General features: G+C 45.5%; 1 protein-coding gene across 2 annotated transcripts in view; it reads right to left on the reverse strand.

The window, feature by feature from the left end:
- Positions 1-4,005: 4,005 nt before the first annotated feature.
- Positions 4,006-12,255, reverse strand: part of LOC106571085 (signal-induced proliferation-associated 1-like protein 1) — a 215,606-nt gene continuing 207,356 nt past the window's right edge. For both annotated transcript variants that reach the window (XM_014143753.3, XM_014143752.3), the window contains exons 23-26: positions 9,410-9,562; positions 8,791-8,908; positions 8,315-8,393; positions 4,006-7,069 (exon numbers count right to left, since the gene is read on the reverse strand). In XM_014143753.3, coding sequence (XP_013999228.2) covers positions 6,926-7,069; positions 8,315-8,393; positions 8,791-8,908; positions 9,410-9,562 — 494 coding nt within the window. In that variant the 3' untranslated portion in view covers positions 4,006-6,925. The remainder of the gene's footprint in view (positions 7,070-8,314; positions 8,394-8,790; positions 8,909-9,409; positions 9,563-12,255) is intronic.

Consider the following 12,255-nt stretch of genomic DNA (forward strand, 5'->3'; position numbering starts at 1 on the left):
TTATTAAAAAATACATTTTGTAGCCACATTTTTTTTAAATATTCGAAGATTTCTTGACTGCTGATCACCAGTAAAAAATGAAAGAAATGTATGAGTTTGTGGTGCATATTAATTTTGCCGCCAAACATTTGAATAATTCGAAAAACGTTGCTCCACCAGTGACTCAGCCCCAGGTGGATTTGAGATAGTTGCTGGAGAAACCGATCCAAGATGGAGGATGGTGTGGTGTAGAGGCTTTACAGTCATCACTATCAGATCCAAGATGGAGGATGGTGTGGTGTAGAGGCTTCTACAGTCATCACTATCAGATCCAAGATGGAGGATGGTGTGTAGAGGCTTCTACAGTCATCACTATCAGATCCAAGATGGAGGATGGTGTGGTGTAGAGGCTTTACAGTCATCACTATCAGATCAAGCTAAAATGGACACATTGATGTTGGTGCTTTACTTAGGTTTAGGCAAGTCATTACAGGTACTGTAAAAATTGTCCAGAGAGTGTTGTATCGTCATCTGTTCATCAGTTGTGACAATATTGAATTTACGGTCCTTCCTGGCAAGGCCATATGGGCAGATTGATAGTCAGGAACACAGCGTGAAGGGGAACATAAGGGCAGTGCAGGGCGGTGCCAGTCTCCAGTCCCTCTCCCCCCCTATCCTTACCACCTCTCATATCACCCCCCCCCCCTCCTCCTCTCCCCTCCCGTCCCTCTATCCCTTCAACTCCCCTCATCTCCAGTCCCTCTCTCCCCCCTCCCTCTCTCATCCCTCCCTCCACCCTCTCTCTTTCCCCTCCCGTCCTTCTGCCCTTTTCTCTCCCTCCCTCTTGTCTCCTCTTTGTTGCTCTGATTACTCACTGCAAAACTGCAATTATCTAGCAGCCAGCCAAACAGATACTCATGAAACTGAGCTGGTGTGAGTGTACAGAGAGAAAGAGGAGAGAGAGAGAGAAGTAGAGGGAGGCAGACTCCAGCAGCAAAACAACAGAACAGTCACTCGAAACAGAGCTCTCGCTTAATTCACAAAGGAAAGTGAAACACATAAACACTTCTGGATGCCTTTAATCTATTGGCAGATAAATATATTTGTTGGACCAGTAAGCAACGGCATTGTGAGTGCCCACACAAACACACACACATCTACGCAAGCAGCAAAACAAAAGCAGTCTCTCTCCTCCCACACTACAACAGAAAACTGCGGCTCAAATGAAGATTTTAATTCAAAAAACTTTAATAGTGTGATGACCACTGAAAATGTCTCTTTTATACACCTCTACATTTTACAAACATTGGATGTAAACAGTACTTTGTTCATTAATAACCAGTATTTTTTATTTTTTAAATGTGCATTAAATTCAAAAACGGTTTGATTTCTTCATGGTAATTTGTTTAACTAGAATCAGGGCCCATGTTTCCAACAGAATACTGTCCCCCATAAACCCCTACTTAAGCCACTGAAATACTACAGTACCAGCAACAATGAGGACACGTACCAAATGGCACCCTATTCCCCATCTAGTGCGCTACTTTTAACAAGTAGTGCACTAGATAGGGAATAGGGTGCCATTTGGGATGTAATCAGAGAGAAATAAAGTACATTTAGATAACATACATACAGGAGTGGTTTTTATACACATTTGATACTATCCAGTCGCAACAACCATTTGTACAAAACAATCTGCAAAGATCCCTTTTTAAATTTTTTGGGGGGAAACTAAAAATATAATTACAAAACATTATGTTACATTCACACTCCCAGAATTTCTTGGTCTTGTTTTCTAAATGTCTTAACAGAATAGAAGGAACAGTCATACAGAAGGAACAACCAAACCCAACAGAAGGAACAACAGAAGACAACAGAACAGAACATAAGGAACAACAGAACATAAGGAACAACCAAACAGAACGAACAACAGAACATAAGGAACAACCAAACAGAACGAACAACAGAACATAAGGAACAACAGAACATAAGGAACAACAGAACATAAGGAAGGGGGGTCAGAGTTCAGTTTGGGGGGGTCAGAGTGCAGTTTGGGGACATAGGTGTCCTTCTGCCCTTTTCTCTCCCTCCCTCTTGTCTCCTCTTTGTTGCTCTGATTACTCACTGCATAACGGCAATTATCTAGCAGCCAGCCATAAGGAACAGCAGAACATAAGGAACAACAGAACAGAACGAACAGCAGAACAGAACATAATGAAACAGGACAGGACAGAAGGAACAACAGGACAGAACAGAAGGAACAACAGGACAGAACAGAAGGAACAACAGGACAGAAGGAACAACAGGACAGCAGAAGGAACAACAGGACAGAAGGAACAACAGGACAGAAGGAACAACAGAACAGAACAGAAGGAACAACAGGACAGAAGGAACAACAGGACAGACAGGAACAACAGGACAGAAGGAACAACAGGACAGAAGGAACAACAGGACAGAAGGAACAACAGGACAGAAGGAACAACAGGACAGAACGGAACAGACAGGACAGAAGGAACAACAGGACAGAAGGAACAACAGGACAGAAGGAACAACAGGACAGAAGGAACAGCAGAACAGGACAGAAGGAACAACAGGACAGAAGGAACAACAGGACAGAAGGAACAACAGGACAGAAGGAACAACAGGACAGAAGGAACAACAGGACAGAAGGAACAACAGGACAGAAGGAACAACAGGACAGAAGGAACAACAGGACAGAACAGAAGGAACAACAGGACAGAAGGAACAACAGGACAGAAGGAACAACAGGACAGAAGGAACAACAGGACAGAACAGAAGGAACAACAGGACAGCCAGACAGAAGGAACAACAGGACAGAACAGAAGGAACAACAGGACAGAAGGAACAACAGGACAGAAGGAACAACAGGACAGAAGGAACAGACAGGAACAGACAGGAACAACAGGACAGAAGGAACAACAGGACAGAAGGAACAACAGGACAGAAGGAACAACAGGGGAGCAAAAAGAAAATAAATGAAAAAGTGAAGAGTAACGTGACAGAACATTCAGAATGGAGGAATAAGCCTGGTACTGTATCAAGGTGAGAGAGAGAGGTGTGTGTGTGTGTGTGTGTGTGTGTGTGTGTGTGTGTGTGTGTGTGTGTGTGTGTGTTCTCGCACGCGACTGTTTGTGTGTACAAGAACATGGAACTCAAAACTTCAACCTCTCTGCTCTACGTGATAGTTCGTCATGTATTACTTTGAGAGGACAACATAGTACAAAACTATGGCAATAAATTCTAGAAATAACATCTTATTTCAATATGGACTAGTGTTCTTCACCAGTCACTGGTACTGTAAGGGAAGGGATAAGGTGGGTTGGACGATTCTTACAACAGAACCAAGAGTCAGACACGCCTCTCTAGATCCAGACAGACAGACAGACAGACAGACAGACAGAGTTGTTCTAAACATTCTAGGCCCCACTTCATAGTTCTGGAGCTGTCTCTAGCTAGCTCAGGCTACATGCTAGCACGCTCAGACCGAACACGGTGGGCTTCTGGTGACTACTCATTAGGTTTTGATGAGCACTGGGGTGTAATCCCTGGAGGAATATTTTACAAGTAGAAGGGAGACCCCCTCACCCCAACAGAGGTCAGAGACCCCTCACCCCAAGAGGTTAAAGGTCAGAGACCCCTCACCCCAACAGAGGTTAAAGGTCAGAGACCCTCACCCCAACAGAGGCTAAAGATCCCTCCCCCCAACAGAGGTCAAAGGTCAGAGACCCCTCACCCCAACAAAGGTAGAGGGAATATGGGGCTGGCTGTTCAGCAATACCCATCACACACACACTGACACAAGGGACACACAAATACACACAGCAAAAGGGACACACACACACACCTGAGTGATGACTAAGTGTTTCCCTCCCTGCCCTGTCCTGGTGTCTGTCTGTCTGCCAGTCTTATGTAACAGTGTCTCTATGGAGGTGGAAAGACAGCCAGATCCTTTATTATAATGCAACAGCTTCAAAGAAACTTGACACGTTGAAGTGTGTGTGTATATATATGTTATACCAGCTAATGGTAGTTGTCCATTTTATTAGTGATACAGCTGTTTTCTTAGCCTGGTCCCAGACCGGTTTGTGCCGTCTTGACAACTGTGACCATAGGAGTTGTGCTAGAATACAAGCCAGGACCAACGTTCTGTCTCCCTATCATTGGATGAAGAATACAAACTACATGGAGATAGTTTCAATCTAACACATTCATTCACACCCAAACAACAACAACAATATATATTGTACTCTATTGCTCTCAGTCACCTGTATTGCAGCAAGAGTAGCTTGACTTTGAGGGGTTCAGATTGAATCACATAGTTATCCTTTCTTCCTTTATCTGTGGGAGTTTAACTGAATAAAAGACTAGTTTCCGACTATAGAGACAGAGAGGTGTTTTAATTCACGGAGGATGGATCATGGCAGCACATTGATTATTTTTATGTTGAGTGACACTTCCACTTTTCACCACTGGAGGGCACTGTAAGCAACACAACAGCAGGCTCTGGCACCACGAAACGAGATATTAATAATATAGGAAGCTAGCTCTGGTCCATGGTGCAAGTATCTCTACTAACAGGAGTGGAGGAACATGGACTAATGCCCTGGACCAGAGCTAGTAGAAACCATAACGTCAGGCTTTAAAAGCAAGAATGGAAAGAATCAAAGCCATTTAGATCATAAAATAATGACATTTTCTAAGAGAAAACTAAACACTGACGACTTCAGTTGTACTGTACGCAATAAGAACAACTTATTTATTGATTTTTATAATACAAAGAAATAAATTAAATCCCCCCCCCCTCCCGATTTAAAACGATTAGAAGTGAATCACATTCCTTGAGATGGTGGGGTGAAAGAGAAGAATCCTCTCTTTTTCTTCTTTCTTTTCTTCATCGCGTCGTAACACCAAAAAGCTGAAGATGTCCCGTCGCTGTTCCATAACTCTGCTTGGAGTAAGACGGCCGTTTCAATCCGACTGGTCCTCAGAACTTCTCTTGTAAAAGGAACAGGAAGTCTGGTTATGTTCTGTGCTTATTGCTTTTAAAACAGCGTTCTATTAGCAATATAGTCCTGATTTCAGCCATGTGATCATAGTATATATCTCTGCTGTTAATGACTTGGTTATTTAACGGACGTGGAATTAAGTTTTGCTGTCAGGTTTGGTCAAAGTGTCACAAGCACCTACAATGGATTCTGGGATTCAGGATGCCGGATGTTTCTGAGGGGGGTCAGAGTGTGTTTGGTTTGGGGGGAGGTCAGAGCGCAGTTTGGGGGGGTCAGAGTAATTTGTGGAGGGGGTCAGAGTGCAGTTTGGGGGGGGTCAGAGTAATTTGTGGAGGGGGTCAGAGTGCAGTTTGGGGGGGTCAGAGTGCGGTTGGGGGGGGTCAGAGTGCAGTTTGGGGGGTCAGAGTGTGTGTGTGGTTGGGGGGGTAGCTTGAGAGTGCAAGGTATCTGGGCTCGGACGTAACACATTACTGGTCAATGATACTAGTTGGAGGGCAATATGGTGGGAGGGGGGATGGACAAAACTCCAACTGCCAAAATACCTATTTTTCCAGACTCTTGGAAAGTTCTCTGTCAGATGTTAGAAGCACATGCTTCTCAATGCCCTGGTCCAAAGCAGTACAGATACAATCCCTTGGTCAGAATGTCCAGTATTCCATAGACAACTAGTTAACCCAGGAAGTACCTGGATCGCTGGCTCTTCATTCTCTCTACTTGGTTGGTCCAATAGAAACGGGTGAAGATGAAGATCTGTATGTTTGTTCCCTTGTAAGTAGAGGAATGTGATTGGACAGAAAACAGCAGGCAGGTCTGTCTGTCTATTGGGATAGTTGTAGACAGAAGTAGCATTAGATGAGTCAGGGTTAGGAGAGGAGGAGAGGTGGAGAGAGGGAGGAGAGAGGGAGGAGTGGAGGAGAGGAGAGAGGGAGGAGTGGAGGAGAGGAGAGGGAGAGGGAAGAGAGAAGGAGGAGAGAAGGAGAGGGAGGAGAGGTGGAGAGAGGGAGAGGTGGAGAGAGGGAGGAGAGAGGGAGGAGTGGAGGAGAGGAGAGGGAGAGGGAAGAGAGAAGGAGGAGAGAAGGAGGAGAGAAGGAGGAGAGAAGGAGGAGAGAAGGAGGAGAGAAGGAGGAGAGAAGGAGGAGAGAAGGAGGAAAGAGGGAGGAGAGAAGGAGGAGAGAAGGAGAGAGAGGAGAGAAGGAGAGAGAGGAGAGAAAGGAGAGAAGGAGAGAGGGAGAGAGAGGAGAGAAGGAGAGAGGGAGAGAGAGGAGAGAAGGAGAGGGAGGAGAGAGAGGAGGGGCAATTCCAGCTTCCACAGGGGCTGTTACAGTTAGTGTGGTCTATGTTCTGAGGCCTCAGCTGAAGAGATGTACTGTACAGACACTGAGGCTATCTGGGTAAACATAACTCTCTCTGTCTTCCTACCACTCCCAGAGTGAAGTCAGCTCAGACACTGTGGAAGGAGACGAGGAGACGAGATGAGGAGACGAGACGAGGAGGGAACGCTCTAGTCCTCTGAGCTACAGTATTTCTGGCCAGTACTGAAACCACATCACAAATACACACCTCCTCAGCCAGTGTGTGAGGACAGTATTATTTAACATAAGAACATTGTCCTTCTAGGCTCTGGTCCTGAGTGTGAGAAGGGAACTTTACTGAAGACCGAGGGTAAGAAGGAGACATGGGGGTTGGAATACATCCTTCAGTGAGTTCCAGGGAGAAGGGGAAATGGTTTTAGGGTGGTTGGTACTGGTCCCTTTGTTTGGCTAGTAGTCAAGGACAATCACTTTCTCTCTTCCTCTTCTCACTCTCTTCCCCTTCCTCACTCTCTCCTCCTCTTCTCCCTCTTCCTTCCCTTCTCGCGCTTCCTTTCATCACTTCCTCCTCCTCTTCTCCTCTTCCTCCCCTCTCCTCTCCTCTCTGTCTCAGTTCATGTCGATGGTGTTGAAAACCCACTCTGTGAACTTCTTGAGCTTGGCAGCAGAGCTCTGGGACTCCTCCTGCAGCCGCTGGTTATCTTCCCAGAGCATCTTGATCTGTAGATGGAGACGCTGCTTCTCCTCACGCTCCTACAGGGAGGAAGGAAAGGAGAGGGAGGGAGGGAGGGAGGGAGGGAGGGAGGGAGGGAGGGAGGGAGGGAGGGAGGGAGGGAGGGAGGGAGGGAGGGAAGGAAAGGAGAGTGAGAAGGAGGGAGGGAGGGAAAGGAGAGTGAGAAGGAGGGAGGGAAGGAAAGGAGAGGGAGGAAAGGAAAGGAGAGGGAGGGAGGGTAGGAAAGGAGAGGGAGGGAAGGAAAGGAGAGGGAGGGAAGGAAAGGAGAGGAGAGGGAGGGAGGGAAGGAAAGGAGAGATAATGGGAGAGATAGAGAGAGGTAGAGGGAGAAGGAGGGTGAGAGAGGAGGGGGGAGAGAGGAGGGAGTTGGAGAGATAGGAGAGGGAGAGGGATAGAGAGGTAGAAGGAGGGTGAGAGGGATTGGAGAGGGAGGAGGGATAGAGGGAGAAGGAGGGTGAGAGATAGAGGGAGAGTGAGGTAGAGGGAGAAGGAGGGGGAGAGAAGGAGGGTAGGAGGGATTGGAGAGGGAGGAGGGATAGAGGGAGAAGGAGGGTGAGAGATAGAGGGAGAGTGAGGTAGAGGGAGAAGGAGGGGGAGAGAAGGAGGGTAGGAGGGATTGGAGAGGGAGGAGGGATAGAGGGAGAAGGAGGGTGAGAGATAGAGGGAGAGTGAGGTAGAGGGAGAAGGAGGGGGAGAGAAGGAGGGTAGGAGGGATTGGAGAGGGAGGAGGGATAGAGGGAGAAGGAGGGTGAGAGAGGAGGGAGGGGGAGAGATAGGAGAGGGAGGAGGGATAGAGGGAGAGAGAGAAGTTAGAGAGTTTAGCAACATTGTATAACAGATTGTATCTAAACCACCAGGAATGACAAACGGCTGATTCACTAACTAAAAGGACAGAAAACTGTGTGACCAAGTTTGTTCCAACACTCGTTTCAAATATCCCTGAGCCATGAGAAAAACAGTAGGCAGCTTTGACAAACGTAGAGATCGGACACAGCTAAAGTTTCAGAAAGGACAGTGGGTTGAGCAGAAGTTTGTGTGTGTACGTGCGTGCGTATTTTTGTGAGCGCCAGTACAAACACCAATCTGTCCGTCCAGAGTAGTCCATTAGTTTGAGCCTTGTCGTCTTCCTGGTTCGTTTCTGAGTTAAGTGCATCTATTGATTTGTGTGGTTACTGATGCCCATTTATCCCATCAATCTGCTGAAACGACGACAGAGAGAGAGAGAGGAGACTTATGTTGTGAGTGTGAGTGTCCTGGTGTGTTACCTTCTTCAGGTCATCCTGCAGCATCCTAACCATGGCTTCCAGCTTGGTCAACTTCCTCTCCAAACCTGCAGGACCCTCACTGGGGGAAGAGTGACGAACACACATCCAACCACATGAGATCTGGCATCATCTAAAAACACATCTAGTAATAACTATGAGTAGTCAGGATGTGAGATCTGGCATCATCTAAAAACACATCCAGTAATAACTATGATGCCTGGATAGAGGGCCAGGCTGTACCTGGTGTGGGTTACCTGGATAGAGGGCCAGGCTGTACCTGGTGTGGGTTACCTGGATAGAGGGCCAGGCTGTACCTGGTGTGGGTTACCTGGATAGAGGGCCAGGCTGTACCTGGTGTGGGTTACCTGGATAGAGGGCCAGGCTGTACCTGGTGTGGGTTACCTGGATAGAGGGCCAGGCTGTACCTGGTGTGGGTTACCTGGATAGAGGGCCAGGCTGTACCAGGTGTGGGTTACCTGGATGAGGGTCTGGATAGAGGACCAAGCTGTATCTCCAGGCTGGGCTGTGTCTGGTGAGGGCTGGAGGCTCCACTACCTCTGGGGTTAGAATCACTGAACACAAACCCTCTCTGGACTGGACGGAGAGAGGACACAGAGAGAGAGAGAGAACAGAGAGAGAGAGAACAGAGAGAGAGAGAACAGAGAGAGAGAGAGAGAACAGAGAGAGGGCAGAGAGAACAGAGAGAGAACAGAGAGAACAGAGAGAGAACAGAGAGAGAGAGGAACAGAGAGAGAGAGAGAACAGAGAGAGAGAGAGAACAGAGAGAGAGAGAACAGAGAGAGAGAGAACAGAGAGACAGAGAGAGCGGAGAGAGGGAGAGAGAACAGAGAGAGGGAGAGAGAACAGAGAGAGAGAATAGAGAGACACAGAGAGACAGAGAGAGAACAGAGAGAGAGAACAGAGAGACAGAGAGAGAGAACAGAGAGAGAGAACAGAGAGAGACAGATTATGGGTATTATATTCGGGTATTATAAGGAGGTTTAGTTGGGTTAAAGTTGAGCCATAATCCAGTTATCCCTTCCATTATTTCAAAGAAAGCCATATAAATCTAAATATATATTAGACTGTAATTACTCTCAAAGGTGCTGGCCACATCCACCAGGTGGGTCCAGTCCAGAGGGCTGTCCCTGCTCTCAGAGGGGGGGAGGGGCATCAGCTCCTGGGGGAGGGGGTGGCGGTGACGCTCAACCATCTCAGCCAATGACGTGTCAGACGCAGACAGGTCACCTGGAGAAACAGCACGGGGGGGGGGGGGGACAGGTTAGGGCCGGAGACATTACTAACCACTAGAAGACAGACTTGGTGATAATGTTGTCCAACCATGCAACTAGTCCCTTAGATAACCTGTTAGGGCTAGGGGTCAGCATTTGCACGTCTGGATAAAAAAAATGTACCCGATTTAATCTGGTTACTAATCCTACCCAGTAACTAGAATATGCATATACTTATTATATATGGATAGAAAACACTCTAAAGTTTCTAAAACTGTTTGAATGGTGTCTGTGAGTATAACAGAACTCATTTGGCAGGCAAAACCCTGAGACATTTTCTGACAGGAAGTGGATACCTGATGTGTTGTATTGACTTTAAACCTATCCCATTGAAAAACACAGGGGCTGAGGAATATTTTGGCACTTCCTATTGCTTCCACTAGATGTCACCAGCCTTTACAAAGTGTTTTGAGTCTTCTGGAGGGAGATCTGACCGAACAAGAGCCATGGAACGATGATGTCCCATTAGACACCTGGCGCGCGAGTTCATGTTGGGTACCCTCGTTCCAATACGTTATAAAAGAGTATGCATTCGTCCACCTTGAATATTATTCATGTTCTGGTTAAAAAAGGCCCTAATGATTTATGCTATACAACGTTTGACATGTTTGAACGAACGGAAATATATTTTTTCCCCTCGTTCATGACGAGAAGTCCGGCTGGCTTAGATCATGTGCTAACAACACGGAGCTTTTTGGACATAAATGATGAGCTTTTTTGAACAAAACTACATTCGTTATGGACCTGTGATACCTGGAAGTGACATCTGATGAAGAGAATCAAAGGTAATGGATTATTTACATAGTATTTTCGATTTTAGATCTCCCCAACATGACGTCTAGTCTGTATCGCAACGCGTATTTTTCTGGGCGCAGTGCTCAGATTATTGCAAAGTGTGATTTCCCAGTAAGGTTATTTTTAAATCTGGCAAGTTGATTGCGTTCAAGAGATGTAAATCTATAATTCTTTAAATGACAATATAATATTTTACCAATGTTTTCTAATTTTAATTATTTAATTTGTTACGCTGACTTGACTGCCGGTTATTGGAGGGAAACGATTTCCTCAACATCAATGCCATAGTAAAACGCTGTTTTTGGATATAAATATGAACTTGATAGAACTAAAAATGCATGCATTGTCTAACATAATGTCCTAGGAGTGTCATCTGATGGAGATTGTAAAAGGTTAGTGCATCATTTTAGCTGGTTTTATGGTTTTGGTGACCCTGTCTTTGACTTGACAAAACATTACACACAACTCTTGTAAATGTACTGTCCTAACATACTCTAAATTTATGCTTTCGCCGTAAAACCTTTTTGAAATCGTAAAACGTGGTTAGATTAAGGAGATGTTTATCTTTCAAAGGGTGTAAAATAGTTGTATGTTTGAAAAATTTGAATTTTGACATTTATTTGGATTCAAATTTGCCGCTCTTGAAATGCACCTGCTGTTGATGGAGTGCACCACGGGTGGCACGCTAGCGTCCCACCTAGCCCATAGAGGATAACCTCTTTTTTTCTGAAAATAAATCTAACACGTTGCTATTTTATATTTCTACTACAACATGATAGTGTTTCTACCAGCAGAGGGCAGCAGACACACAGCTGCAGGACCAACCAGCATCACAGCAAAACACCATGTTCACAGAGCACTCCATCGAAGCTTCACATGTCATTCCAAGTAGTCCACTGTCCACAGTTGTATTTAAAAAACCAATGACCATGTTAATATATTCTACATTTGAAGTGGGAAGTTTACATACACCTTAGCCAAATACATTTAAACTCAGTTTTTCACAATTACTGAAATTTAATCCTAGTAAAAATTCCCTGTTTTAGGTCAGTTATGATCACCACTTTATTTTAAGAATGTGAAATGTTAGAATAATAGTAGAGAGAATGATTTATTTCAGCTTTTATTTATTTCATCACATTCCCAGTGGGTCAGAAGTTTACATACACTCAATTAGTATTTGGTAGCATTGCCTTTAAATTCTTTAACTTGGGTCAAACGTTTAGTGTAGTCTTCCACAAGCTTCCCACAATAAGTTGGGTGGATTTTGGCCCATTCCTGACAGAGCTGGTGTAACTGAGTCAGGTTTGTAGGCCTCCTTGCTCGCATACGCTTATTCAGTTCTGCACACAAAGTTTATATAGGAGGTAAGAGTTTTGTGATGGCCACTCCAATACCTTGACTTTGTTGTCCTTAAGCCATTTTGCCACAACTTTGGAAGTATGCTTGGGGTCATTGTCCATTTGGAAGACCCATTTGTGACCAAGATTTAACTTCCTGACTGGTGTCTTGAGATGTTGCTTCAATATATGCACATCATTTTCCATCTTCATAGTGCCATCTATTTTGTGAACTGCACCAGTCCCTCCTGCAGCAAAGCACCCCCACAACATGATGCTGCCACCCCCGTGCTTCACGGTTGGGATGGTGTTCTTCGGCTTGTTTTATCAGACCAGAGAACATTTCTCCAAAAAGTACGATCTTTGTCCCCATGTGCAGTTGCAAACCGTAGTCTAGCTTTTTTATGTCGGTTTTGGAGCAGTGGCTTCTTTCTTGCTGAGTGGCCTTTCAGGTTATGTTGATTTAGGACTCGTTTTACTGTGGATATAGATACTTTTGTACCTGTTTCCTCCA

The sequence above is a fragment of the Salmo salar genome, chromosome 15 (genome assembly GCF_965601325.2).
Source record: "Salmo salar chromosome 15, fSalSal1, whole genome shotgun sequence".
Taxonomy (NCBI): domain Eukaryota; kingdom Metazoa; phylum Chordata; class Actinopteri; order Salmoniformes; family Salmonidae; genus Salmo; species Salmo salar.